The sequence below is a fragment of the Pseudophryne corroboree genome, chromosome 6, assembly GCF_028390025.1.
Source record: "Pseudophryne corroboree isolate aPseCor3 chromosome 6, aPseCor3.hap2, whole genome shotgun sequence".
Classification (NCBI taxonomy): Eukaryota; Metazoa; Chordata; class Amphibia; order Anura; family Myobatrachidae; genus Pseudophryne; species Pseudophryne corroboree.
In genome coordinates this window covers 433,127,550-433,155,233 of record NC_086449.1, presented here as the reverse complement: position 1 = coordinate 433,155,233, position 27,684 = coordinate 433,127,550, and the positions used below count along the sequence as shown (strand labels likewise).

The following is a 27,684-nucleotide window of genomic DNA, read 5'->3' as shown; positions in this document are numbered from 1 at the left end:
CCCCCCCCCTCTGCGATTGGGCTTCCTGTCACATACTCGCTCCGCTGCCGCATCTCGTTACCTGCTCCGGCGCCCACTCCCCCTGCGATTGGTCTTCCTGTCACTGATTACTTGCCCCGCTTCCACATCTCGCTACCCGCTCTGGCACTCCCCCCCCCCCCCCCCCCCGCGATTGGGCTTCCTGTCACTTAACACCCCCCACCCCCCTCCCCATCCCTTCACAGTATCAGCCACAGGGAGTGACCACCGCGGGAGCCCCAGCAATGGACACAGAAGGCCGGGGGCACCAGGACACTGCTGCTGCTACTGCTTCAGGTCATTTCAGGTCAGTCACTGTCTGTACTTGCCTATTGTACAGTACACCCACAGCAGGTCTCTAGTACAACCCCATGTGGCCATGCCCTACATTATGCAGCACATCTAATTGCTTTCTATCCCCCTGACCAGTGGCGCACGCAGGGGGGGGGGGGGTTCTGAGTACCCAGAAACCCCCCCTGTCTGACCAAGTTTTTTTTTTGTGAGGACAGAAGCAGATGACGGAGGGAAGCTGCAGGCACTCCGCAGTGGCAGGGACGCCACTCAAAAGCTGTTGGAGAGGCGTAAATTCCCTGCACTGTCAGGGGGCACTCAGCAGTGGCAGCGGAGGTGAGGCAGGCACCGCGGAAGCTGTGAGACCACAGCGGCAGGTAAGGCAAGCCAGGAAGCAGCGGGACCATGGCAGGTGTGGCAGGCACCGCGGAAGCTGTGAGACCACTGCGGCAAGTGAGACAGGCACCGGCGGGAGCTGCGGGACCACAGCAGCAGTGGCGGGAGCTGCGGTACCACGGCAGGTGAGGCAGCGGCGGGTGAGTTAGGCACCGGCGAGAGCTACTGGACCTCAGCAGTAGTGAGAGGCAGGGGCCTGTGTGACACTGCATGTATTTTTATACATTTGAGTAGAGTTTACAAATTATATATATATATATATATATAGAATAAGTTGTAACAAGTGTGTGTGTGTGTGTGTGTGTGTGTGTGTGTGTATATATATATATATATATATATACACCCCTAGATACAAGCAAAGGAGGGTGCGCCCATAGTGCGAATCACTTTATTTTTAAAACATCTATAAAAATATATAGGAAACCATCCAAATCGTCTGAATAAGACTCGTACCAAGAATTCTTGGTACGAGTCTTATTCAAACAATGTGATTTGCAATGTGATTTGCGTTTGCCCCTGCTGACTGCTCCATATCCCCCTGATAAACCCTGACTGCTCCCTATGTCCATGATACACCCTGACTGCCCCTATTTCCCTGTTCCTTATGCCCCTGATATACCCTTAATTTCTCCCTATGACCTAGACTGCTCCCTATGCCCCTGATGCATCCCTGACTGCTCCCTATGTCCCTGATGCACCCCTGACTGCTCCCTATGTCCCTGATGCACCCCTGACTGCTCCCTATGTCCCTGATGCACCCCTGACTGCTCCCTATGTCCCTGTTACACGCCGGACTGCTCCCTATTCCCCTGACTGCACCTTATGCCCCTGATACACCACTGACTTGTCCTTATTCACCTGACTGCTCCTTATGCCCCTGATACACCCTAACTGCTCCCTATGTCCCTGATACACCCCTAACTGCTCCCTATGTCCCTGACTGCTCCCTATGTCCCTGATGCACCCCTGACTGCTCCCTATGTCCCTGATGCACCCCTGACTGCGCACTATGTCCCTGATATACCCCTGACTGCTCCCTATGTCCCTGATATACCCCTGACTGCTCCCTATTCCCCTGACTGCTCCTTATGCCCCTGATGCACCCCTGACTGCTCCCTATGTCCCCGATGCACCCCTAACTGCTCCCTATGTCCCTGATATACCCCTGACTGCTCCCTATGTCCCTGATACACCCCTGACTGCTCCCTATGTCCCTGATACACCCCTGACTGCTCCCTATGTCCCTGACACATGCCAGACTGCTCCCTATGTTCCTGATACACTCCTGACTTCTACCTATGCCCCTGATACACCCCTGACTGCTCCTTATGTTCCTGATACACCCCTGACTGCTACCTATGTTCCTGATACACCCCTGACTGCTCCTTATGTTCCTGATACACCCCTGACTGCTACCTATGTTCCCGATACACCCCTGACTGCTCCTTATGTTCCTGATACACCCCTGACTGCTACCTATGTTCCCGATACACCCCTGACTGCTCCTTATGTTCCTGATACACCCCTGACTGCTCCCTATGTTCCCGATACACCCCTGACTGCTCCTTATGTTCCTGATACACCCCTGACTGCTCCCTATGTCCCTGATACACACTGGACTGCTCCCTATGTCCCTGATACACCCCTGACTGCTCCCTTGGGGATCCATTTATCCATAATCATATTTGCAATATAACCTGAGCACGATATTAGCACCCAGGATCGCATTGCAGAATGCGATCATATCAGGTGTATGTATCACTTGGCACAGGCAGGTACAGGGGCTCCAAAAGTAGCCTGTCCCTGCAAAGCACCAAGTGTGGTGCTGGGCTGCTGCACATGCGCTGACAAGGTGACCACCATGCACAGTAGCCATTTCTGGCAGAGGGATTCTGGGAAACCCTGCCAGAACTACATCCCACAAAGTGTAGTCCATAGGCTACAACGGGCTACCGCAATGAAAAGAGTGGTAAATCTGTCAGCATCGCATCCCCCAAAGAAACCTACAGTATAGGGGATGCGTCTGCGAGTGGCAGTGGAGGGATTGCAACAGTAATATCCCTAATACCCTAATCCCATCCCCGAAACTAACCATAATACCCAAACCACTAAATTATCAGGCGGTGGCTGTGAATCTTGTAAGAGATGCCGTGTCCGAACATTTTCTCCTGAGGGGCTCCGTATTTTGCTGAGTAGTGTGTGTGTGTGGGGGGGGGGGGGGAGGGTTGCTGTTGATTTGCCTAGGGTGCTGATAAACCTTGCACCGGCCCTGGCTGTAAGCAGTGCTGCCTGCAGACACCCTCCCCCAGTCTATGGAGAGGGAGTGTTAACCCTGCACTAGCCACAGCACACAGTGAGGTAAGGCAAAGGGTTTTAACTAGAGATGAGCGGGTTCGGTTTCTCTGAATCCGAACCCGCACGAACTTCATGTTTTTTTTCACGGGTCCGAGCGACTCGGATCTTCCCGCCTTGCTCGGTTAACCCGAGCGCGCCCGAACGTCATCATGACGCTGTCGGATTCTCGCGAGACTCGGATTCTATATAAGGAGCCGCGCGTCACCGCCATTTTCACACGTGCATTGAGATTGATAGGGAGAGGACGTGGCTGGCGTCCTCTCCATTTAGATTAGAAGAGAGAGAGAGAGAGATTGACCTGATTTACTGGAGCTTAGGAGTACTGTAGAACTGTAGAGAGAGTGCAGAGTTTACTAGTGACTGACCACAGTGACCACCAGACAGTGCAGTTTTATTTAATATATCCGTTCTCTGCCTGAAAAAAACGATACACAGTGACTCAGTCACATACCATATCTGTGTGCACTGCTCAGCCCAGTGTGCTGCATCATCTATGTATATATCTGACTGTGCTCAGCTCACACATCTTATAATTGTGGGGGAGACTGGGGAGCACTGCAGTGCCAGTTATAGGTTATAGCAGGAGCCAGGAGTACATATTATTATTAAAATTAAACAGTGCACACTTTTGCTGCAGGAGTGCCACTGCCAGTGTGACTGACCAGTGACCTGACCACACTGACCACCAGTATAGTTAGTAGTATAGTATACTATATTGTGATTGCCTGAAAAAGTTAAACACTCGTCGTGTGACTTCACTTGTGTGGTGTTTTTTTTTTTTATTCTATAAAAAACTCATTCTGCTGACAGACAGTGTCCAGCAGGTCCGTCATTATATAATATATACCTGTCCGGCTGCAGTAGTGATATATATATATTTTTTATATCATTATTTATCATCCAGTCGCAGCAGACACAGTACGGTAGTTCACGGCTGTAGCTACCTCTGTGTCGGCACTCGGCAGTCCGTCCATAATTGTATACCACCTACCCGTGGTTTTTTTTTCTTTCTTCTTTATACATACATACTACTACTACATCTCTTTATCAACCAGTCTATATTAGCAGCAGACACAGTACAGTACGGTAGTCCACGGCTGTAGCTACCTCTGTGTCGGCACTCGGCAGTCCGTCCATAATTGTATACCACCTACCCGTGGTTTTTTTTTCTTTCTTCTTTATACATACATACTACTACTACTACATCTCTTTATCAACCAGTCTATATTAGCAGCAGACACAGTACAGTACGGTAGTCCACGGCTGTAGCTACCTCTGTGTCGGCACTGGGCAGTCCGTCCATAATTGTATACCACCTACCCGTGTTTTTTTTTTCTTTCTTCTTTATACATACATACTACTACTACATCTCTTTATCAACCAGTCTATATTAGCAGCAGACACAGTACAGTACGGTAGTCCACGGCTGTAGCTACCTCTGTGTCGGCACTGGGCAGTCCGTCCATAATTGTATACCACCTACCCGTGGTTTTTTTTTCTTTCTTCTTTATACATACATACTACTACTACTACATCTCTTTATCAACCAGTCTATATTAGCAGCAGACACAGTACAGTACGGTAGTCCACGGCTGTAGCTACCTCTGTGTCGGCACTGGGCAGTCCGTCCATAATTGTATACCACCTACCCGTGGTTTTTTTTTCTTTCTTCTTTATACATACATACTACTACTACATCTCTTTATCAACCAGTCTATATTAGCAGCAGACACAGTACAGTACGGTAGTCCACGGCTGTAGCTACCTCTGTGTCGGCACTGGGCAGTCCGTCCATAATTGTATACCACCTACCCGTGGTTTTTTTTTCTTTCTTCTTTATACATACATACTACTACTACATCTCTTTATCAACCAGTCTATATTAGCAGCAGACACAGTACAGTACGGTAGTCCACGGCTGTAGCTACCTCTGTGTCGGCACTCGGCAGTCCGTCCATAATTGTATACCACCTACCCGTGTTTTTTTTTTCTTTCTTCTTTATACATACATACTACTACTACATCTCTTTATCAACCAGTCTATATTAGCAGCAGACACAGTACAGTACGGTAGTCCACGGCTGTAGCTACCTCTGTGTCGGCACTGGGCAGTCCGTCCATAATTGTATACCACCTACCCGTGGTTTTTTTTTCTTTCTTCTTTATACATACATACTACTACTACATCTCTTTATCAACCAGTCTATATTAGCAGCAGACACAGTACAGTACGGTAGTCCACGGCTGTAGCTACCTCTGTGTCGGCACTCGGCAGTCCATCCATAATTGTATACTAGTATCCATCCATCTCCATTGTTTACCTGAGGTGCCTTTTAGTTGTGCCTATTAAAATATGGAGAACAAAAATGTTGAGGTTCCAAAATTAGGGAAAGATCAAGATCCACTTCCACCTCGTGCTGAAGCTGCTGCCACTAGTCATGGCCGAGACGATGAAATGCCAGCAACGTCGTCTGCCAAGGCCGATGCCCAATGTCATAGTACAGAGCATGTCAAATCCAAAACACCAAATATCAGTAAAAAAAGGACTTCAAAACCTAAAATAAAATTGTCGGAGGAGAAGCGTAAACTTGCCAATATGCCATTTACCACACGGAGTGGCAAGGAACGGCTGAGGCCCTGGCCTATGTTCATGGCTAGTGGTTCAGCTTCACATGAGGATGGAGGCACTCAGCCTCTCGCTAGAAAAATGAAAAGACTCAAGCTGGCAAAAGCAGTAGCACCGCAAAGAACTGTGCGTTCTTCGAAATCCCAAATCCACAAGGAGAGTCCAATTGTGTCGGTTGCGATGCCTGACCTTCCCAACACTGGACGTGAAGAGCATGCGCCTTCCACCATTTGCACGCCCCCTGCAAGTGCTGGAAGGAGCACCCGCAGTCCAGTTCCTGATAGTCAGATTGAAGATGTCAGTGTTGAAGTACACCAGGATGAGGAGGATATGGGTGTTGCTGGCGCTGGGGAGGAAATTGACCAGGAGGATTCTGATGGTGAGGTGGTTTGTTTAAGTCAGGCACCCGGGGAGACACCTGTTGTCCGTGGGAGGAATAGGGCCGTTGACATGCCTGGTGAAAATACCAAAAAAATCAGCTCTTCGGTGTGGAAGTATTTCACCAGAAATGCGGACAACAGGTGTCAAGCCGTGTGTTCCCTTTGTCAAGCTGTAATAAGTAGGGGTAAGGACGTTAACCACCTCGGAACATCCTCCCTTATACGTCACCTGCAGCGCATTCATAATAAGTCAGTGACAAGTTCAAAAACTTGGGCCGACAGCGGAAGCAGTCCACTGACCAGTAAATCCCTTCCTCTTGTAACCAAGCTCACGCAAACCACCCCACCAACTCCCTCAGTGTCAATTTCCTCCTTCCCCAGGAATGCCAATAGTCCTGCAGGCCATGTCACTGGCAATTCTGACGAGTCCTCTCCTGCCTGGGATTCCTCCGATGCATCCTTGCGTGTAACGCCTACTGCTGCTGGCGCTGCTGTTGTTGCTGCTGGGAGTCGATGGTCATCCCAGAGGGGAAGTCGTAAGCCCACTTGTACTACTTCCAGTAAGCAATTGACTGTCCAACAGTCCTTTGCGAGGAAGATGAAATATCACAGCAGTCATCCTGTTGCAAAGCGGATAACTGAGTCCTTGACAACTATGTTGGTGTTAGACGTGCGTCCGGTATCCGCCGTTAGTTCACAGGGAACTAGACAATTTATTGAGGCAGTGTGCCCCCGTTACCAAATACCATCTAGGTTCCACTTCTGTAGGCAGGCGATACCGAGAATGTACACGGACGTCAGAAAAAGACTCACCAGTGTCCTAAAAAATGCAGTTGTACCCAATGTCCACTTAACCACGGACATGTGGACAAGTGGAGCAGGGCAGGGTCAGGACTATATGACTGTGACAGCCCACTGGGTAGATGTATGGACTCCCGCCGCAAGAACAGCAGCGGCGGCACCAGTAGCAGCATCTCGCAAACGCCAACTCTTTCCTAGGCAGGCTACGCTTTGTATCACCGCTTTCCAGAATACGCACACAGCTGAAATCCTCTTACGGCAACTGAGGAAGATCATCGCAGAATGGCTTACCCCAATTGGACTCTCCTGTGGATTTGTGGCATCGGACAACGCCAGCAATATTGTGTGTGCATTAAATATGGGCAAATTCCAGCACGTCCCATGTTTTGCACATACCTTGAATTTGGTGGTGCAGAATTTTTTAAAAAACGACAGGGGCGTGCAAGAGATGCTGTCGGTGGCCAGAAGAATTGCGGGACACTTTCGGCGTACAGGCACCACGTACAGAAGACTGGAGCACCACCAAAAACTACTGAACCTGCCCTGCCATCATCTGAAGCAAGAAGTGGTAACGAGGTGGAATTCAACCCTCTATATGCTTCAGAGGTTGGAGGAGCAGCAAAAGGCCATTCAAGCCTATACAATTGAGCACGATATAGGAGGTGGAATGCACCTGTCTCAAGTGCAGTGGAGAATGATTTCAACGTTGTGCAAGGTTCTGATGCCCTTTGAACTTGCCACACGTGAAGTCAGTTCAGACACTGCCAGCCTGAGTCAGGTCATTCCCCTCATCAGGCTTTTGCAGAAGAAGCTGGAGGCATTGAAGAAGGAGCTAAAAGGGAGCGATTCCGCTAGGCATGTGGGACTTGTGGATGCAGCCCTTAATTCGCTTAACAAGGATTCACGGGTGGTCAATCTGTTGAAATCAGAGCACTACATTTTGGCCACCGTGCTCGATCCTAGATTTAAAACCTACCTTGGATCTCTCTTTCCGGCAGACACAAGTCTGCTGGGGTGCAAAGACCTGCTGGTGACAAAATTGTCAAGTCAAGCGGAACGCGACCTGTCAACATCTCCTCCTTCACATTCTCCCGCAACTGGGGGTGCGAGGAAAAGGCTCAGAATTCCGAGCCCACCCGCTGGCGGTGATGCAGGGCAGTCTGGAGCGACTGCTGATGCTGACATCTGGTCTGGACTGAAGGACCTGACAACGATTACGGACATGTCGTCTACTGTCACTGCATATGATTCTCTCAACATTGAAAGAATGGTGGAGGATTATATGAGTGACCGCATCCAAGTAGGCACGTCACACAGTCCGTACTTATACTGGCAGGAAAAAGAGGCAATTTGGAGGCCCTTGCACAAACTGGCTTTATTCTACCTAAGTTGCCCTCCCACAAGTGTGTACTCCGAAAGAGTGTTTAGTGCCGCCGCTCACCTTGTCAGCAATCGGCGTACGAGGTTACATCCAGAAAATGTGGAGAAGATGATGTTCATTAAAATGAATTATAATCAATTCCTCCGCGGAGACATTGACCAGCAGCAATTGCCTCCACAAAGTACACAGGGAGCTGAGATGGTGGATTCCAGTGGGGACGAATTGATAATCTGTGAGGAGGGGGATGTACACGGTGATATATCGGAGGATGATGATGAGGTGGACATCTTGCCTCTGTAGAGCCAGTTTGTGCAAGGAGAGATTAATTGCTTCTTTTTTGGTGGGGGTCCAAACCAACCCGTCATATCAGTCACAGTCGTGTGGCAGACCCTGTCACTGAAATGATGGGTTGGTTAAAGTGTGCATGTCCTGTTTATACAACATAAGGGTGGGTGGGAGGGCCCAAGGACAATTCCATCTTGCACCTCTTTTTTCTTTTATTTTTCTTTGCGTCATGTGCTGTTTGGGGAGGGTTTTTTGGAAGGGCCATCCTGCGTGACACTGCAGTGCCACTCCTAGATGGGCCAGGTGTTTGTGTCGGCCACTAGGGTCGCTTAGCTTAGTCATCCAGCGACCTCGGTGCAAATTTTAGGACTAAAAATAATATTGTGAGGTGTGAGGTATTCAGAATAGACTGAAAATGAGTGGAAATTATGGTTTTTGAGGTTAATAATAATATGGGATCAAAATGACCCCCAAATTCTATGATTTAAGCTGTTTTTTAGGGTTTTTTGAAAAAAACACCCGAATCCAAAACACACCCGAATCCGACAAAAAAAATTCGGTGAGGTTTTGCCAAAACGCGGTCGAACCCAAAACACGGCCGCGGAACCGAACCCAAAACCAAAACACAAAACCCGAAAAATTTCAGGCGCTCATCTCTAGTTTTAACTACAGTTTACAAAACAGCAGCTAACCCTCCAGTAAAGTGACACACTACAAACAGTCTGGAGACTGTGTAAAAAATGAACACTGCTGATTAGAGCATATTGATAATGTTCATAGTGAAACACCATGGGCGGGATGTAATGGAGTGCGAGTTTGTAGTCATATTCCAACTTGCATCTTCTCACACTTTGAGAAGGTGCGAGTTGGCGACGCAACTCGCAAATGTAATGCAGTGCGAGTTTTTAGTAAAAAAACTCTTTCTGCATGCGATGCCTGGCGAAATAACAAACCAAAAACCTAGTGGTTAAACTCGCACAATGTAATGTGAGTTTCATTACATTGTGCGAGTTTTACAGAAGCATGTACAGATCAGTGAGATCCATGCATGCTTCTGTCTGTAAAAGTAAAAGTGATAAAAATGTAAATAAAATAAAAAAATGACGTTCAGGTCCCCCCCCAAAAGCATAACCAGCCTCAGACTCTGTGAGCCGGTCCTGGTTACAAAAACACGGGGGACAAAAGAAGTAGGGGTCCCCCATATTTTTAAAACCAGCACCATGCTCCACTAGCCAGGGAGGTGATGCCACAGCCGGGGAACACTTTTATATAGGTCCCTGCAGCCGCAGCATCACACACCCCAACTAGTCACCCCTGTCCGGGGTTCCCTAGGGGAGTGGGGACCCCTAAAATAAAGGGATCCCCCCTACAGGCACCCAAGGGCCAGGGATGAAGCCTGAGGCTGTCCCCATCTGTAAGCTGTGGAAGGCGGGCTGATGGCCAAAATATGTGTAAAATTAATAAATATTGTCTTTTGATGTGGAACTACAGGTCCCAGAAGCCTCCCTCGCATGCTGGTACTTGGAGGACCACAAGTACCAGCATGCGGGGCATTAAAGAGCCGGCTGCTACCACACTTACACATACTTACCTACATCCCACGCCTCCATTCACGTTCACTTGTCCCGTAGAATCCAAGGGGTACCTGTAAAAAAATAAATTTATACTCACCTAAAAATCAGATGTAGATTGGTCCTCTTCTTTCCAAAGAGGCATCAAGGGGTTAAAAAAAAAATAACAAACCGAAAAATACCGGTCCATGCAACTAAAGGGGATTCATGTTTACACATGGATCCCCTTTCCCCGAATGCCGTGACCCCTCATTACTCCTGTCACTAGAGGACCTGCCAGCCAATCAGGGAGTGCCAAGTCATAGTGCTCTCCTGATTGGCTGTGTGCTCGTGGCCTGTCAATCAGGAGGAGCACTTAGGCTATGATGGAGGTTCGCGATCCTCCATTATAGTCAATGGTGGGAAGTTTGCGGCCTGTGGTAGACCTCAAAGTTAATTGAGGTCACCTCTGCTCGGCACTGCCACCACCCTTTCTGCTTTTCTTTCTGTCCACAGCAACCCATCCCACTCCATCTGCCAGCCCCAACACCCCCCCTACACTGTTCCAATGCCAACTCTCATACTTACCTCATCCTTGTTCCGCTTCCGTGGCGCTAGCAAGATTGGGGAGTGGCCAATAATTTTGTGCCTGGGGGCGGCCTGACCCTTAAATTCACTACTGGGGGTGAGGTAAATGGCTGAGGTGGCACTGGCTAGAACCAGAGTCAGACTTGCACACAATATATGAACCAAAAGGTACATGTGGGCATTGTACACAGGTGCAGCAGTATAAATTCCTGGAAATTCGGTGAGTTATTCATCAGAGTTGTGTGGAAAAGATAAGCAGGTGAGCCATAGGCTTTTTACTCCAGAGTTTTAACTATACATTTTTATTTTTTTTTAATAATACAAAGAAGATATTTCTAATATATTCTCTGTATGTTTCATATACTTCATACAGGCCAATCTCTGGTGCAAATGTTAGTACAGTATGACAGGAAAGGCTCTGCCTCATGTCACTGCTATACATGGGATCTAGTCAGGAGAGCAATGAGAGGTAAGCAGCGAGGAGGAGGGAAGGGATACGGTTAGGCTGCGGGGGTTAGGGTTATGCTGCAGGGATGGAGGGCAAGGTTTAGGCTGCAGGAAGGGGCGTTAGGCACCACTGGGGAGGGTTCGGTTTAGGCTATGGGAAGGAAGGGTTAGGTTTAGGGGGCCATTGTGGGAAGGTAACTATACTTACCTTCTCCCTGTCGGGTTTCACACTGTCAGGAGGCCACGGTCAGTATTCTGACCGATGGCATTACATACCTGCCAGCTGTGTACTACTCGCTGCAATGTATAAAAGTAACGGTGTGCCTGGCTCCTTCCCTGCCGGCCGCAGCGCTACCATTACATATTGCAGCGGGTACCGCTGTAGTTGCTTGCCCGTGTACCCGGTCTCCGACAATGTGGAAAAATGAGGAGAATGGGCTTTACTATAATGTTTATAAGGGGCTCTACTGTTGCAAAATGTGTATAAGGGGTTCTGCTATCTGGTGTATTGTGCATAATAGACACCACTGTGCAATGTAATGTGAATTGGTGCTATTATGTGGCCATGCGCATTCCCCACGAAGCCACGACCCTGTTTTGAATATGGGGGGAGGGGGGCACCAATTATATTTCTGGCACAGGGCACCAAAATGTCTAGTTACGGCACTGCTAAGCACCCGTGGTCGCCCCCCTGCACTGTCCACTTTTGGTGGTAATGCCATCCATGAGGTATTCCTGGTACACATGTGACACCGTAGATCGAGGAATGTTGAATGTCTGCACAACTTTAGAAATGGAACAGAACTCTAAAAATTCATGTCACCTTGCCATAAGCAGCCTAGCTGGTGTGCAGACTGACTCACAAGATGTAAGATTACAAGTGATGCAAGACTGGGAATTTCCAAGATGCCTTAGTATGGTGGCGCCACCTACCATTACCTTTACATAATGCTATCCCATGACTTTTGGCACTTCAGTGTAACTGTAAATTTTATAACAAGTATTTAATTAAACATATTTTTTTTTTAAACATTAAAGCAGAGTCTCTTGATCACATAGCTATGACATTCACACTACCAGTGCAAAAATGTTGCTGACACTTTTTTTGTTTAACATTTTTATTGAGATTTTCACAAGACAAGAATTTTTGTTTTTAATAGTAAAACAGGTATTGTACATCAAACATAACATTTTACAAACAAACAAGTGTACCAATTACAAGAATGAACACAGGGTAAGAAATGTTGATAGGACCGAAATCCAAAACAGTGTGAAGTGCTGCATATAAAACCAGGGGATTGCACATGGTATGTCTTTTAAAATATCAAGTCGTAATTTATAAGGCATCCCATACTGTGTGGATGACCATGAGGAAAGCATGTAATAAATCTAAACCTGCAAACAAAATCTCTTAAACATTATTTATAAGACAGGGGGAAGGGTAACACACAAGGTAAGAGAGAAAAAGGGGAAAGGAGGGTGGGAGAATTTGGGAACGGGAGTCCAAGTTTGTAACAAATTATATGGTGCATAGATGAACAGCCAGTGTGCTCTTTGTTGTACATCAAAACTTTTGCAAGAATAATAAAGTTGGGAATCGTAGATGGAGAGGTTCAGGAAGATTCTAAAAATCTTCTGTGCAAAGACCAATCAGTAGATTCCAAAATCTTAAATATTTGTGGATTGGGTGTCCCGTGTATTAATGTATGGTCCCCATTTGTGGTAAAACCCAATCATACTGTTTTCTATCTCTGGCAGCACTGACTGCCTATCAAAGTATATTAATCTAAGTAACATCTGAGTGTCTACTGTGAGTGTTGGTAAGGACTGGCATATCAAGTGCTTCAGGTTAATCGTATTAGCCAAAGTCAAATGTGATTTCTTGTTATCCCCGTATAACCCCCAAGATGCAAATCTGGCCCATAGAAGTGCTAAGGGGTCTCAAGTTAACTTTATAGAGAATGTGGAATTAATAAACACAGAATTTTGTTCCAAACTCTTTTGACCAAACCACATTCCCAAAAGTTGTGAATAAATGTAGCTGATGAGCTTTTACATTTCGGACAGGTACCTGGTTCATCCGTTACATAATGTTTCCTCTTTATTCATGTCCTATAGGAACCATTTTTACAAGTGCCTCTTGAAAAGTAGAGGAATGTAACAAACGTAATGTAGCATCATAGTGTTTGAATATGACATCACTTTGAATAACGGATGGTATGTCTTGTTGTCAAGCAGAAATAGTATGGGCTTATAATTTGGCAGTATTATTTTGCAGTATAATGATGGCTCAGGTCCAAGTATAAATGTCTGAATCTGTATGTAATATATGAAACAAGAGTCAACAGTGACATTATGGGGTCAGTAAGAGATGCAATAAAATGTCTAAGTTGTAGGTAAGCATAAAAGTGGTGTAGTGTTAGACCATAATGCTCTTGCAGAGTTTGAAAGGAACACAACGTACTGCCGGGGTGAAAGACATCAGCTGTAGTCCTAATCCCTTTTATTTTCAAACATGTGAAAGTATAGTTCTCTCAGCCAAAACGGGTCACATGGGTTCCTCTGATATTTCTTATTTATGGCACACTAAGCATGATAGGTATCCTTAAAGACAATATAATAGTGAAGAGATGAGGTGGAACATGAGTCTTTGGGGTGTGTAGTAAGGCACTAGAGGAGTAAGGTGCCATGATTGTACAGTCTATATCATGTATTGTATACATATCCCTCTCTAGCAGCCAATCAGCTATATATCGAAAAAATATTGACTGGGAAAAGCTATCATCTCTCCGGGACACCTGCAATTTAGCTCAAGCAATTCTAGACTTCCCAGTCTTCAGATACATTTTTTTTTAAAGCCGAGCCAGTAACTTAATATCTGAGGTGGTTAAGCAAATTGTATAGCATAGGAAAGCTTAGGGAACACTATAGTTGTTATAACTGTTATTCTTTCCAGTAATGAAAGAGGTAGAAATTGCCAACTGTCCAACAATTTAGCAAGGGCTGATATCAAGGGGGGTAAAATTAATGGCCCAGAGTTTGGATATCTGGGAAAGTATGTGTATATCTAAGTGTTTAAAATGTGTAGTAATTACTCGAAAGGTACTCAGAGAGCCTCCCTCAAAGAGAAAGGCTAGGTCCCTAAATGATGGCATAATTTTGGATTTATCTATGTTCATTTTATATCCAGAAAAAGTGCCAAAACCTGAAATCATTTCCACTGGAAGGTAATGGGAATGGGGGGATTGGACAGAAAAAGTAACATATTGTCCAAAAATAGAGCTAGGCAAAGGTCCACTTGACCCACCATTATACCTTAACAGAGAGGGGACTTTCTCAAAGCTATAGAAAGTGTTTCCCATTATTGATGGGAGGACTTGCTTCAGCCTCTCCGCAATTTTTTTTTTTTTTTAACAGTTTGTAGTCAATAATAAGTAATAAATTGGTCTATATGACCCTGGTTCACTCAGATCCACAGGAAAATGGAGGGGGGATTATCCAGTTGCTCGGAAACTCCCCTTCCCCACAGCCTGGCCAGCATTCACTATCCACTATATGCAGTATAAAGGGCGGAATAGAGCTGCTACACATGCCCAGTGACAGCAGATTTTCCTACCAAGTCTGCTGTGTTTGACTGTGGATCTGAGTACTCAGTCATCGCACCAGAGAGAGAATCTGTTAAGTGGCTTACTGTGATCATTATGATGCACATGTCTGAAGTACTGTATTACATAAACTGCCCCCCCCCCTCCCCTTCTCTCCCCCCAGAGATCCTGCGTTTGCCCATGTGATCTCAGCCTGATTTACAGTGGACTTTGAGATGGAGAGGTTCAGGAAGATTCTAAAAAAAAATTTGAACAAAAAACAATCAGACTCCAAAGTATTAAATATTTGTGGATTGGGTGTCCACAGCTATTGTGTTAATGTATGGTCTCTATTTGCTGTAAAACTCAATTACAACGTTTTCTATCTCTGGCAGCACTGACTGCCTATCAAAGTATAGTAATATAAGTAACATCTGGGTGTCTACTGTGAGGACCGGCATATCCAGTGCTTCAGGATAAGTGTATACAAAGTATGATGTACAATGATTTTCACATTTACTAGTACACAAAACTTTTGGCGGAAACAAGGTCTTTGGATAAGCTGGAAACCCAAATTACAAATAAATATACCAGCCCATAGAAACTGTACCACATTTATTTGGCTGCCAAGGACAGGGCAAAACTGTGTGCCTTTTATCTACTACTTTAGTTAATCTCTGTGCATCAGTAGTCCAAATTCTGAATACTGGGAAAATAGTAAATTCCAAGTTAATATGGACATGCACTATACAATTATCTGGCAGACTATCTGTTCAATCTGGCTGATTGGAATGAAAATCTGGAAATGTATGACAGTAAAACACAAGTGACCATTTGCTCCCAAACAGTGGAAAATGGACAAAAACTGTAATTCAGACAAATTGGTTTTGTCTGTTTTTCAGTGTTTTGGAGCAAATGGTCGATTGTCTTTTGCTCCCATACATTAACATAGAAACATAGAATATGACGGCAGATAAGAACCACTTGGCCCATCTAGTCTGCCCCTTTTTTTTTATCCTTTAGGTAATCTCAACCCTTTTTGAACCTTAATTCTTTGTAAGGATATTCATATGCCTATCCCAAGCATGTTTAAATTGCTCTACTGTCTTAGTCTCTACCACCTCTGATGGGACGCTATTCCACTTATCCACTACCCTTTCTGTGAAGTAATTTTTCCTTAAATTTGCCCTGAACCTGCCTCCCTCCAATTTCAGTGTATGTCCTCGAGTTCTAATACTTCTTTCCTTTGAAGAATGTTTCCCTCCTGAACTTTGTTAAAACCCTTGGTATATTTGAAAGTTTTTATCATGTCCCCCCCTTTCCCTTCTCTCCTCCAAACTATACGATCTTTTAGCCTTTCCGAGTACGTTTTGTGATGTAGGCCATTGCCCTTCTTTGTACACTCTCTAATGTATTTATATCCTTCTGGAGATATGGTCTCCAGAACTGGACACAGTATTCCAGAAGAGGCCATACCAATGACCTATACAGTGGCATTATTACTTATTTTTTCCTGCTACTGATTCCCCTCCCTATGCCATCAAGCATCTGACTTGCCTTTCTCATTGCTTTGTTGCATTGATTTCCTGCCTTTAAGTCACTTGAAATAGTGACTCCTAAATCCCTCTCCTCCTCAGTAGTTTCCATTATAGTACCCTTGATACTATATTTAGCCTTTGGGTTTTTGAGACCCGAGTGCATGATTTTGCATTTTTTAGCATTAAACTGTAATTGCCACGTTCTTGACCATTTCTCAAGCCTTGCTAGGTCATCAATCATTTGTTTTACCCCTCCCGGTGTGTCTACCCTGTTGCATATCTTTGTATCATCTGCAAAAAGGCATACCTTCCCTTCAATACCATTTGCAATGTCACCAACAGAGATATTAAAGAGAACCAGTCCAAGTACAGATCCCTGGGGTACTCCACTGGTAATATTTCCCTCCATAGATTGCACTCCATTTACTACAACTGTCTGTTTCCTATCCTGCAACCAGATTCTTATCCATTTAACTGTTTTATAATCCATCTCCACGCTTTCAAGTTTATTTAGCAGTCTTCGATGTGGGACAGTGTCAAATGACTTACTTAAGTCCAGATATGCTACATCTACAGCTCCCCCTTCATCAATTATTTTCATCACAGAGTCAAAAAAGTCAGTAAGATTTGTTTGGCATGATCTCCCATCAGTAAATCTATGCTGTTTTGGATCCTGTAAGTTGTTTGATTTAAGATATTCCACAATTCTTTCTTTTAATAGTTTTTCCATTACTTTCCCTACTACTGATGTAAGGCTTACTGGTCTGTAGTTACTTGCTTCTTCATTGCTTCCACTTTTGTACAGTGGAACTACATTCGCTCTTTTCCAGTCCTCTGGAATGGTACCTGTATTTAATGCTGGTTAAATAATTCTGATAATGGTGCCACCGGCACATCTTTTAGCTCTTTTAGTATCCTTGGGTGTATCCCATCTGGACCCATTGATTTATCCACTTTTAGTTTTGAAAGTTCTGTTAGGACCTTCTCCTCAGTAAATGTACTTTCATCTACCTTATTTTTATGAATGTCATTGCAACTTAACTGTGACCCCTTCCCTTCTCCTTCTGTAGTAAATACTGAGCAAAAATAATTATTTAGGTGATCTGCTATAGCCTTGTCTCCCTCAACGAAATTCTCACTCTCTGTCTTAAGTCTTATTGTTCCTCCATTTGATTTTCTCCTTTCATTTATACACTTAACATTTTTTCCCCCTTTATTTACTGCTCAGCTTCTGCCTTTGAACGTCTGATCACCTTTTAGCACCCTTCCGTCTGTCAAGATACACCTATTGTTGGAAATCACCTAAATGGCTTTAAAGGGAGAAGTCAATCATGGGAGACTTTAATTTGCCTGCTTCTTTTCCCACATACATTGCTACACCTCCTCCTATTCTTCCCATTCTATGCTTCCTAAATAAATTGTATCCTGTTATAGCTATGTCCAAGTCGTGATTCTCATTGCACCATGACTCTGTAATTGCCACAATATCCAGGTTATCCCTTGTCATTATCGCAATTAGCTCTGGAATGTTGTCTCCTAAGCTCCTAACTTTTGCACACATAGCTTTAAGAATTTTGTTTGTGCATCTGTTATTAGTAGCCATGTCCAAAATAAATGACAAGTTTAAAGTTGAAATTCCCTGTTTGGTGATGTTGCTCAGTGTTTGGTATTTGTTTTTTTTACTAATCAGGATTCACAGTCTGTCCTTTACACCACGACTACACCTCACTAAATGTAAAGATATAGTACACCTGACCACAATGGCCAAATGATCAAAGGAGGTAAACGCTAGATAGCATGCAATAATAAACTATGTTTCACTGAGCAACTTCCCCACACATGCAATGCCAATTACAAGCAAATCATTACATCAAAAAACATACATGAGTTTGCATAAGAGAGAACTGTAGTGAGCAGATTGGGGATGTCTTTTCATAGTTTAAAAAGACAGATAATATGCATAAGATGAATTACATACTTTTGAGGCATTAAGGCAGTCCATATGTCGTACCAGATTTTCATTCAAATCAGCCAAATTGGAAAGATGGTCTGCCAGATAATTGTATTGTGTATGCCCAGCGTTACAGCTTGGCAAAAACCAACACTGTAATAGGAAAGCAGGATTCAAAAGGTATGACCTGGAAGTGATGAAGCCTTGCTTTATAAAATTAAATGGCAATAAAGTTGGAAGATGTTTTAGCTGCAAACGGGATAAACTAGTTGGTTTTTACGTTAACACTAATAAGGCCAATGGATTGCTGTAAAAATGTTTGTCTTCTCCCTCTGTAATATGTCCCAACATTGATTTTCTTTTTACATGTTATTATATTTTGATATTTAAGAAAAACAATTTTCAGCTTCCAAATGTCTGTTGTTCCAGCTACTGCTCTGGCCCATTGCAACAGATTACCCAACTGTGGATTTGCATTGCTATATGACTGATCAGTTCATATTGGTCCTTTGACAGATTCTGAAGTCCCCTGCTAGCTCCTGGCATCAGAGTACATATTGGACAGATTGCATCCATTGGAGTCATCACATTCCTGTTGTAAGAGAACAAGGTCAGATATTCTTTCATGATCATCATCACATTAGCAAAATTACTATGAGGATTGACAATTTAGCTTAATGCTGGCGGTGGCCACATATTTTAGAAGCCACTGCCGCCATTATCAGCTGCTGTCTGTCCGAGACCTCAGCATATCAAAGTCTGACATGTCTGGTGCAACACAGCCAGCAGCAGTGCCGGATTTCTGCCCCCTATCCTCTCTGCATGTTGGTTTCTCCCTCCCCCAGGACCAAACATCAAACTACTGTTATTTTTATGTCCCTTCTCCCTCCACTCCCAAGGCCCTGGCCCCCCTACTGAGGCTCTGCCAATTCCTGCTCTTGTGCCTATCTAGTCTGATTCCTCCCCAGTAAGCTATTTGGGGTAAAGCTGGGCATATGAAGAGACCACAGAACCTAATGCAAATAGTGGTAAGTATTGGGGGGATGGGGATGGGTATTTTGTATTATTATATGGGCGTTGGGGTATATATTAATATCTGGAGATATTATAGAGTTGTATACTAATGTTGTATTGGGGTATACAGAAGTTATTTGGTGATAGTCTAATGTGTGTGATGTATACAGTAGTAATGTTTTCCGGGAGGTAAGGAAGGGGATGTATTAATGTTTAACATGTACATACAGTACAGAGCACATAGAGCTACACAGTATATGTGTGTGTGTATGTGTATTCTCTCTCTCTCTCTCTCTCTCTCTCTCTCTCTCTCTCTCTCTCTCTCTCTCTCTCTATATATATATATATATATATATAGCCATATAAGCAGAGGCACTCAGCAGACTGGTAAGCAGAACGTACAGCCTTTATTGCGGTCCTACGCCGTTTCGGGGTGATACCCCGTCTTCAGGGACAAGCAATACAAACAACATACAAACAAACACGTCTAATATACCCTATCTAACAAGCATTAACAATGTCTAACATCACTCACCTCCGAGACCCGCGTGATTAGCGGCTGGACGCGGCGGGAATGGCAGTGCCGGACAGGTGAGTGATGTTAGACATTGTTAATGCTTGTTAGATAGGGTATATTAGATGTGTTTGTTTGTATGTTGTTTGTATTGCTTGTCCCTGAAGACGGGGTATCACCCCGAAACGGCGTAGGACCGTAATAAAGGCTGTACGTTCTGCTTACCAGTCTGCTGAGTGCCTCTGCTTATATGGCTACACAAAGGACTTCACACATCCTGAGATGGCACCACAGCAAGTAATCTTTCCCTGCAAGGAGTGCCGAGTCTGACCGCTGCTTATATATATATATATATATATATATATATTTATGACCAAATGATCCCTGCACTCTCACACAGCTCTGCCAACCACTGGGGTGCCAATCAGAGTCCGACCCACTCAAAGGTGGGACCCATAGTACAATACAGGATGAACCACGAAAGTGGAACAGATAGCACTCACCAGATTCCAAAAAGAGTTTCAGCAAAAAGAATATTTAATATTAATGGTAATCTCACAATTCAGAGGTAATGTCCATATCCATCCGACGTTTCGGTCCAAACCAGGACCTTTGTCAAGGATTCACAGCATAGTCAATACAATCAGCATCACAGCAAAAAGTCAGCATAATAGGTGTACTGGAGTCTGGAGATGTTGCCTCACCGGCCCCTGTTAAATAGCCAGTATAATGGGCGTGTTTGGCGCCAAAATTCCACTCCCACTGCCATAGGGAATGGGGTGGAACGCATTACTGGAGCGCAGGCATCACTTCCGCCTTTGCAGGAAGTGTACCTGGTCTTAATTAGCCAAAGGGGTCATTGGGCGCCCTGTGTCTCACATTCCGGAAGTTGGCCACCAGTTGGAGCGCACACGTCACTTCCGTCTTTACCGGAAGTGCGTAGTGCCCAACTATGTTGTTGCAGACCTCGGGCGCGCTGTGGAGCGCAAACCCGGAAGCGGGGCCGGCTGGTTGCATACAGTCCTCGGGCGCGCTGTGGAGCGCAAACCCGGAAGCGGGGCCGGCTTGGTGGAACGCAAATCGTCACTTCCGATTTTACCGGAAGTGAGCCGCGATCATCCACTGTCGTGCACTAATGTAAATATTAGATACATATGTCATACTGCAGCGTTTTTTATGGGGGACTACCCCACTTAAGTCAGTATACAAACAAAGGGCTCTAGATCTGATGTTAATCAACATCTAAATTGGGAATATGAGTTTACATTATAACTGGACATAACAGAGGCCAGTGAGCACATAAGTTGGGATTCATCATTCTCTGTTTATGAATGCATTTCAATGATATCAATCATAGTATAATAAAGTATATAAAGCAAAAAATCAATAGAGATACACAAAAACATTATTAGAGATACACAACAAAATATAGATGTAGGATTAAATGATTAGCAAAATATGGTGACATATCGGCTATTACATAGGGACATGATATATCCCACTGCCAAACAGTGGAACCTATACCGGGTGCGCCCAACACATAATCTAAACAAATGTCATTAGCAGTGCGTTAATTTATTTCAAAAAAATTGATAAGGGATTATTCTCATTCATTCCTTTTGGTGCTATTGTGTCCAGTTTGTGTATCCAAAGGCTTTCCCTTTTTCTAAGCTGGAGGGCACGGTCACCGCCTCGCGGTAGTGGAGGTATCCAGTCAATCAGCTTGGACCTCAGATCCGATACCTGGTGTCGTAGAGTCATAAAGTGTCTGGCTACCTTTACCCGTCTTATGGAACATGATGTTCATGTACAGTCTCCCATCAAGCGTTTTGACAATTTGTCAATCGCAGAACGAAAGGCCCTGGCCTCCCTCAAAAGAGATGATAGTCTTGTGGTTAGGCCAGCTGACAAGGGAGGGGCATTGGTAGTGCAGGATTGGGTTGATTACAGCAGTGAGATCTTGAGGCAATTACAGGATGAGGCTACCTACATTAGCCTACAACATAACCCTATCCCTGAAATTAAACAGACGATTGATCGTCTGCTAGATAAAGGGTATAAAGCTCAACAAATTGATAAGAGTACATTGGATTTCCTGACTGTTGAACACCCTGTATGCCCCATAATTTACACCCTCCCCAAGATCCACAAAACCCTCTCACACCCACCAGGGAGACCCATAATTTCAGCTAGGAACTCTGTGCTACAACCACTTGCCATCTTTGTGGATACGTTCCTACAACCCATAGTACAACAGGGAGATAGCTACGTGCGTGATACATCGGATTTCCTACAGAAACTGATGGCCTTTCCTTATGATCTCGAGGATACACTGGTGGCCACTATGGATGTGTGCTCCTTGTACACCATTATCCCACATGAACAGGGTCTACAAGCTCTTTCGAATGCCTGGCAACATCACCCACCGACTGGACCGTCCACTGGTTTCCTCCTGGAACTGGCGACGGTAGTCCTCAAACACAACCATTTCCTCTACCAAGGAAGATATTACCAGCAACGCGAAGGAACCGCGATGGGCTCGAACCTTGCGCCGGCTTACGCCAATATCTTTATAACTGAGTATGAGCAACAACACATTTTCCCGAGATATGGAACACAGATCCTTTTCTACAAAAGGTTCATTGACGATATATTCCTGCTGTGGAAAGGGTCAAAGGACTCATTTAACCAGATGGTGAATACACTAAATGGATTGGACAATCCGGTAAAATTCACTCACCAGATTGACGCCGCTAATATAAATTTTCTGGATATCTCCATTTCACTGGAGGGAGGCCGTATCAACACTAGCCTGTACAGAAAATCGACTGACAGGAATACCTTGCTGCTTGCAACTAGTCAACATCCGCCTGCACTCAAGGACAATCTCCCTGTTTCTCAATTCCTGAGGGTCATGCGTAATAATACAAACAAGGACATCATGGAAACACAACTATCCGAGATGACCGCACGATTCCTTGAGCGGGGATATGATAACAAGTCAGTCCAAAATTGCCTCAAGAAAGCTAGGAGGAAATGTGAAGCACCCATAGTCACAACATCGGCCACATCCGCACCTGACCGGATGGTGTTTACGACTACATATGACCATATGTCGAATAGGGTCCGAGGAGCTATCCGGAAGAATTGGCCTATCCTAACTACAGACGACCAACTTAAATTGAAAAAAAAACCTCCCCCGATGATGGCCTACCGTAGGGCACCTAATCTAAAACAATTGCTGCTAAGGCCTATGGCTGGACAGGAATCGCCCACGGCAACCACATGGTTACATGAGAGAAGACCAGGGTGCTTTAAGTGCACTGGGTGCACCACGTGTAGGGGCATGTTGACAGGCCCAACATTCCCACACCCCCATTCGGGGAGACCAATAGCTATCCGATACAGATTGCACTGCTCTATGGATCATCTAATATATATTCTCACGTGCCCGTGCGGATTGTACTATGTCGGAATGACGACCAGACGATTTCGCGAGAGGATGGCGAATCACAGAACATCGATACACCAGGCTATCACCACAGGGACTGCGGCTTTGCCGGTAGCCAGACACTTTATGACTCTACGACACCAGGTATCGGATCTGAGGTCCAAGCTGATTGACTGGATACCTCCACTACCGCGAGGCGGTGACCGTGCCCTCCTGCTTAGAAAAAGGGAAAGCCTTTGGATACACAAACTGGACACAATAGCACCAAAAGGAATGAATGAGAATAATCCCTTATCAATTTTTTTTAAATAAATTAACGCACTGCTAATGACATTTGTTTAGATTATGTGTTGGGCGCACCCGGTATAGGTTCCACTGTTTGGCAGTGGGATATATCATGTCCCTATGTAATAGCCGATATGTCACCATATTTTGCTAATCATTTAATCCTACATCTATATTTTGTTGTGTATCTCTAATAATGTTTTTGTGTATCTCTATTGATTTTTTGCTTTATATACTTTATTATACTATGATTGATATCATTGAAATGCATTCATAAACAGAGAATGATGAATCCCAACTTATGTGCTCACTGGCCTCTGTTATGTCCAGTTATAATGTAAACTCATATTCCCAATTTAGATGTTGATTAACATCAGATCTAGAGCCCTTTGTTTGTATACTGACTTAAGTGGGGTAGTCCCCCATAAAAAACGCTGCAGTATGACATATGTATCTAATATTTACATTAGTGCACGACAGTGGATGATCGCGGCTCACTTCCGGTAAAATCGGAAGTGACGATATGCGTTCCACCAAGCCGGCCCCGCTTCCGGGTTTGCGCTCCACAGCGCGCCCGAGGACTGTATGCAACCAGCCGGCCCCGCTTCCGGGTTTGCGCTCCACAGCGCGCCCGAGGACTGCAACAACATAGTTGGGCACTACGCACTTCCGGTAAAGACGGAAGTGACGTGTGCGCTCCAACTGGCGGCCAACTTCCGGAATGTGAGACACAGGGCGCCCAATGATCCCTTTGGCTAATTAAGACCAGGTACACTTCCTGCAAAGGCGGAAGTGATGCCTGCGCTCCAGTAATGCGTTCCACTCCATTCCCTATGGCAGTGGGAGTGGAATTTTGGCGCCAAACACGCCCATTATACTGGCTATTTAACAGGGGCCGGTGAGGCAACATCTCCAGACTCCAGTACACCTATTATGCTGACTTTTTGCTGTGATGCTGATTGTATTGACTATGCTGTGAATCCTTGACAAAGGTCCTGGTTTGGACCGAAACGTCGGATGGATATGGACATTACCTCTGAATTGTGAGATTACCATTAATATTAAATATTCTTTTTGCTGAAACTCTTTTTGGAATCTGGTGAGTGGTTTTCATCCTGTATTATATATATATAATATATAATATATATATATATATATATATTAGAGATGAGCGGGTTCGGTTTTACTCGGATTTACTCGGATTTACTCGGTTCTCAAAACGGCACCTTATTGGCTCACGGATGTCACGTGTTTTGGATAGCCAATAAGAAAAATCCGGATAAAACCGAACTGGCGTTAATTCTGGCGTTAAATCCGAACCCGCTCATCTCTAATATATATATATATATATATATATATATGGCGGCATGGACAACATGATTGTGGCAGGGACAGCATAATATGGAATGGCAGGATTGAAACACCAGCAATAGCTTTGATGGAATCCAGTCCAGGTTTTTAGCAGAGTCTGGCAAGCAACAGCTGGGCTAATCACTTCACCTTGTTGCTGTCTTTAACAGTGCGTTTTGGTCAGTATGTTATTGCTCCTGATGCCAGCAAGTGTCCAGGAGATAGATGGGAGTCTGGGGTTACATTAGGAGCCATTTTGAATATACACTGTTTGTGATTACCAGAACTTGGAATGTTATACTGCTGTTTTAAGAACTGCCTGTAAAACCTGACCTGCAAAACCGTGTGAAGCTGTATCCTGCGTGAGGTGGAAATAAAGTGTGTTGGATTATACTCCGTCTAAGTGATTCCTGTCATAATATATATATGAAATAAATATGAAATGAGTGACCTCTCATGATGGCTCCCCACCCCCGGAGGCTGGCGTCCGTCATAAGGAGAACCCATTGTGGAATCCAGAACGGTCGACCCTTGTCCAGTTTGGAAGCTTGAGAGGGATGTCCGGACATCTGGAGGCAGTATCATCGTCTGAGGTTTGATATGCTTGGGCTGCCCATTCCACCTGGTGAGTCTCAGGCTTTGGAGAGGACTGGAGTGGAATTGGGCATATTTCACCATGTCGAAGGCGGATACCATGGATTCCAAGGTCTGCATTATGGAGTGGATAGAGACTCTGTGACTTTAGAGTAGGTTGTGGATGTGCAATTGTAGTACTGTAATCTAGTCCTGAGGAAGAAAGATGCATTTCACTTGAGCATTCAGCAGAGCTCCGAGATGGAGCATTCTCTGAGACGGGATGCGAGAGGACTTGGCCCAGTTGATCAGCCAATCGTGACTCTGAAGGAATGACAATGTCACCTGGAGATGATGGTTGAGACCTCTGGGTAATGTGCAAGGAAGAGGAGGTCTTCCAGGTAAAGGAGTATCCTGATTCTCTGCTTCCAAAGGTGAGCAACCATCACCGCCATGAGCTTAGTGAACACCTGGGGGCTGTGAAAAGGCTGAAGGGTAGGGCCTGAAACTGGAAATGCTGATGTAGGACAGCAAACCTGAGGTATTGTTGATGACAGGGTGCTATAGGTACATGTAGGTAAGCATCATATATATATATATATATATATATATACATACATACATACATACATACAGGGAGACCATAAAATCCCCAGGTCGCACAGCAAGGACTATGGAACGGAGATTTTCCATACGAGTCCTGGGCATTTTGAGAAATTTGTTCAGTAATTTTAGATTGAGTATGAACCAAAAAGAGCGTAGGATAGAACCCCTGACCCTGTTGAGACACGGGGACAGGAATAATCACTCCTGAGTATAGTAAGGATTGAATTACCCTCTCTAGCGCCTTGGCTATGCTGAAGTATGCTGGTGGACTGGTAGGAAAGTACTGTCTGGGAGGACACTTCAGGAAGGAGAGAGCGTACCCGTGGGAGACCACTTCTTGAACCCAGGCATCTGTTGTGATCTGATGCCAAGCATGGGTGAATTTAAGAAGTCAGCCTCCCACCCTGGGGTGGCCCCTCCCATCAGGCTGTGGGTTTATCCTCTGGTTTGGTAGTTGGGCGTCTAGTCACCTATGCCTGTTTGGGTTTAGAAGCCTTGGTGGGATGTGACAGTCTAGGGAAGGTCTGACCTCTGGCCTTGAAGTGAGGACAAAAGGATCAAAAGGTCGAAGTCTGAGGCCACGTAGAGGAGGCTGAGAATAAGCAATCCATTTTTAAAGTTGCCAGGTTATTGACAATCATGTCCAATTCTGGTCCAAAAAGAAATTTGCCTGTGTAGGGAAGTGCTTCTAGGGCCTTCTTAGCGTCAGAGTCTGCCTTCCAGGAATGAAGCCATACAATGCAGCGGGCTACTACAGAAGCAGCCAAAGCTTTAGATGACAGAAGAACTGTATCCAGAGCAGCCTCGCCAATATAATAGGAGGCATCCCTGATGTTAGCAATTAATGACAGTTCTTCCTTGGTCGCCTCAGAAGGGAAACTCTTTTCCAGGGCATCCGCCCAGTTTTTAACAGCTTTAGCCACCCAGGCTGTAGCCATGGCAGGTCTGGCAGTGGCGCCTGTAAGTGAATATAAAGACTTGAGACACGCATCCAATTATCTATCAGGTACGTCCATGAGAGGATGCAGTAGGAATAGGGAGAATGGAGCTTTTAATCAAGCATGTCACATGAGAATCCACAGTAGGTGGATTTTCCCATTCTGTACAATCAGCAGCCGGTAACAGATAAAAGGAGTTTAACCTTTTAGGTACAGTACATTTCTTGCTAGGTGTTTTCCATGCCTCACTTATAGCATTTGAGAAATGGTCAAAGTCTGGAAACTCAACCACTACCACTTTTTGTCGTTTACACAAAGGACCTATTGATTTTGGTGCCGGTTCAGCATCTTCTTGCTGGAGCAAGAATTTAACTGCCCTAAGTAAAGCAGCCACATTAAATTTAGAGTGCACCTCTTCCCCCCCAGAGAGGAGTCTGCATCAGAGAAATCAGCATGATCTGCTGCAGCAGAAGATTCCTCAGAATCTGGTAGTGGCGTAGTCAGTGCGGATGACACAGCATGCTTGGTGGCAGTAAGTGCAGGTAGTGTTACCTGGCCCTGCAATATATATCATGGAATGCAGCTGATGAAGCTGCCAGACTCTGTATTGAGTTAGAAAACATGTCCACCCAGGGAGGAGGGACAGGTGGGGCTGGAATGGACTGATAAACAGGCTGCAAATGCTGAGGCAGACCCACATGGGGAGCCAGAGACGGGGCTGCAATATGGTTAGCAATTGAGTCCTATTGGAGAAAGGACAAC

The 27,684-nt window shown here is 45.0% G+C and overlaps 1 protein-coding gene across 1 annotated transcript in view; it reads right to left on the bottom strand.

The window, feature by feature from the left end:
* Window positions 1-14,886: 14,886 nt before the first annotated feature.
* Window positions 14,887-27,684, bottom strand: part of LOC134932543 (pendrin-like) — a 192,619-nt gene continuing 179,821 nt past the window's right edge. The window contains exon 19 of the mRNA XM_063927070.1: window positions 14,887-18,783. Coding sequence (XP_063783140.1) covers window positions 18,724-18,783 — 60 coding nt within the window. The 3' untranslated portion in view covers window positions 14,887-18,723. The remainder of the gene's footprint in view (window positions 18,784-27,684) is intronic.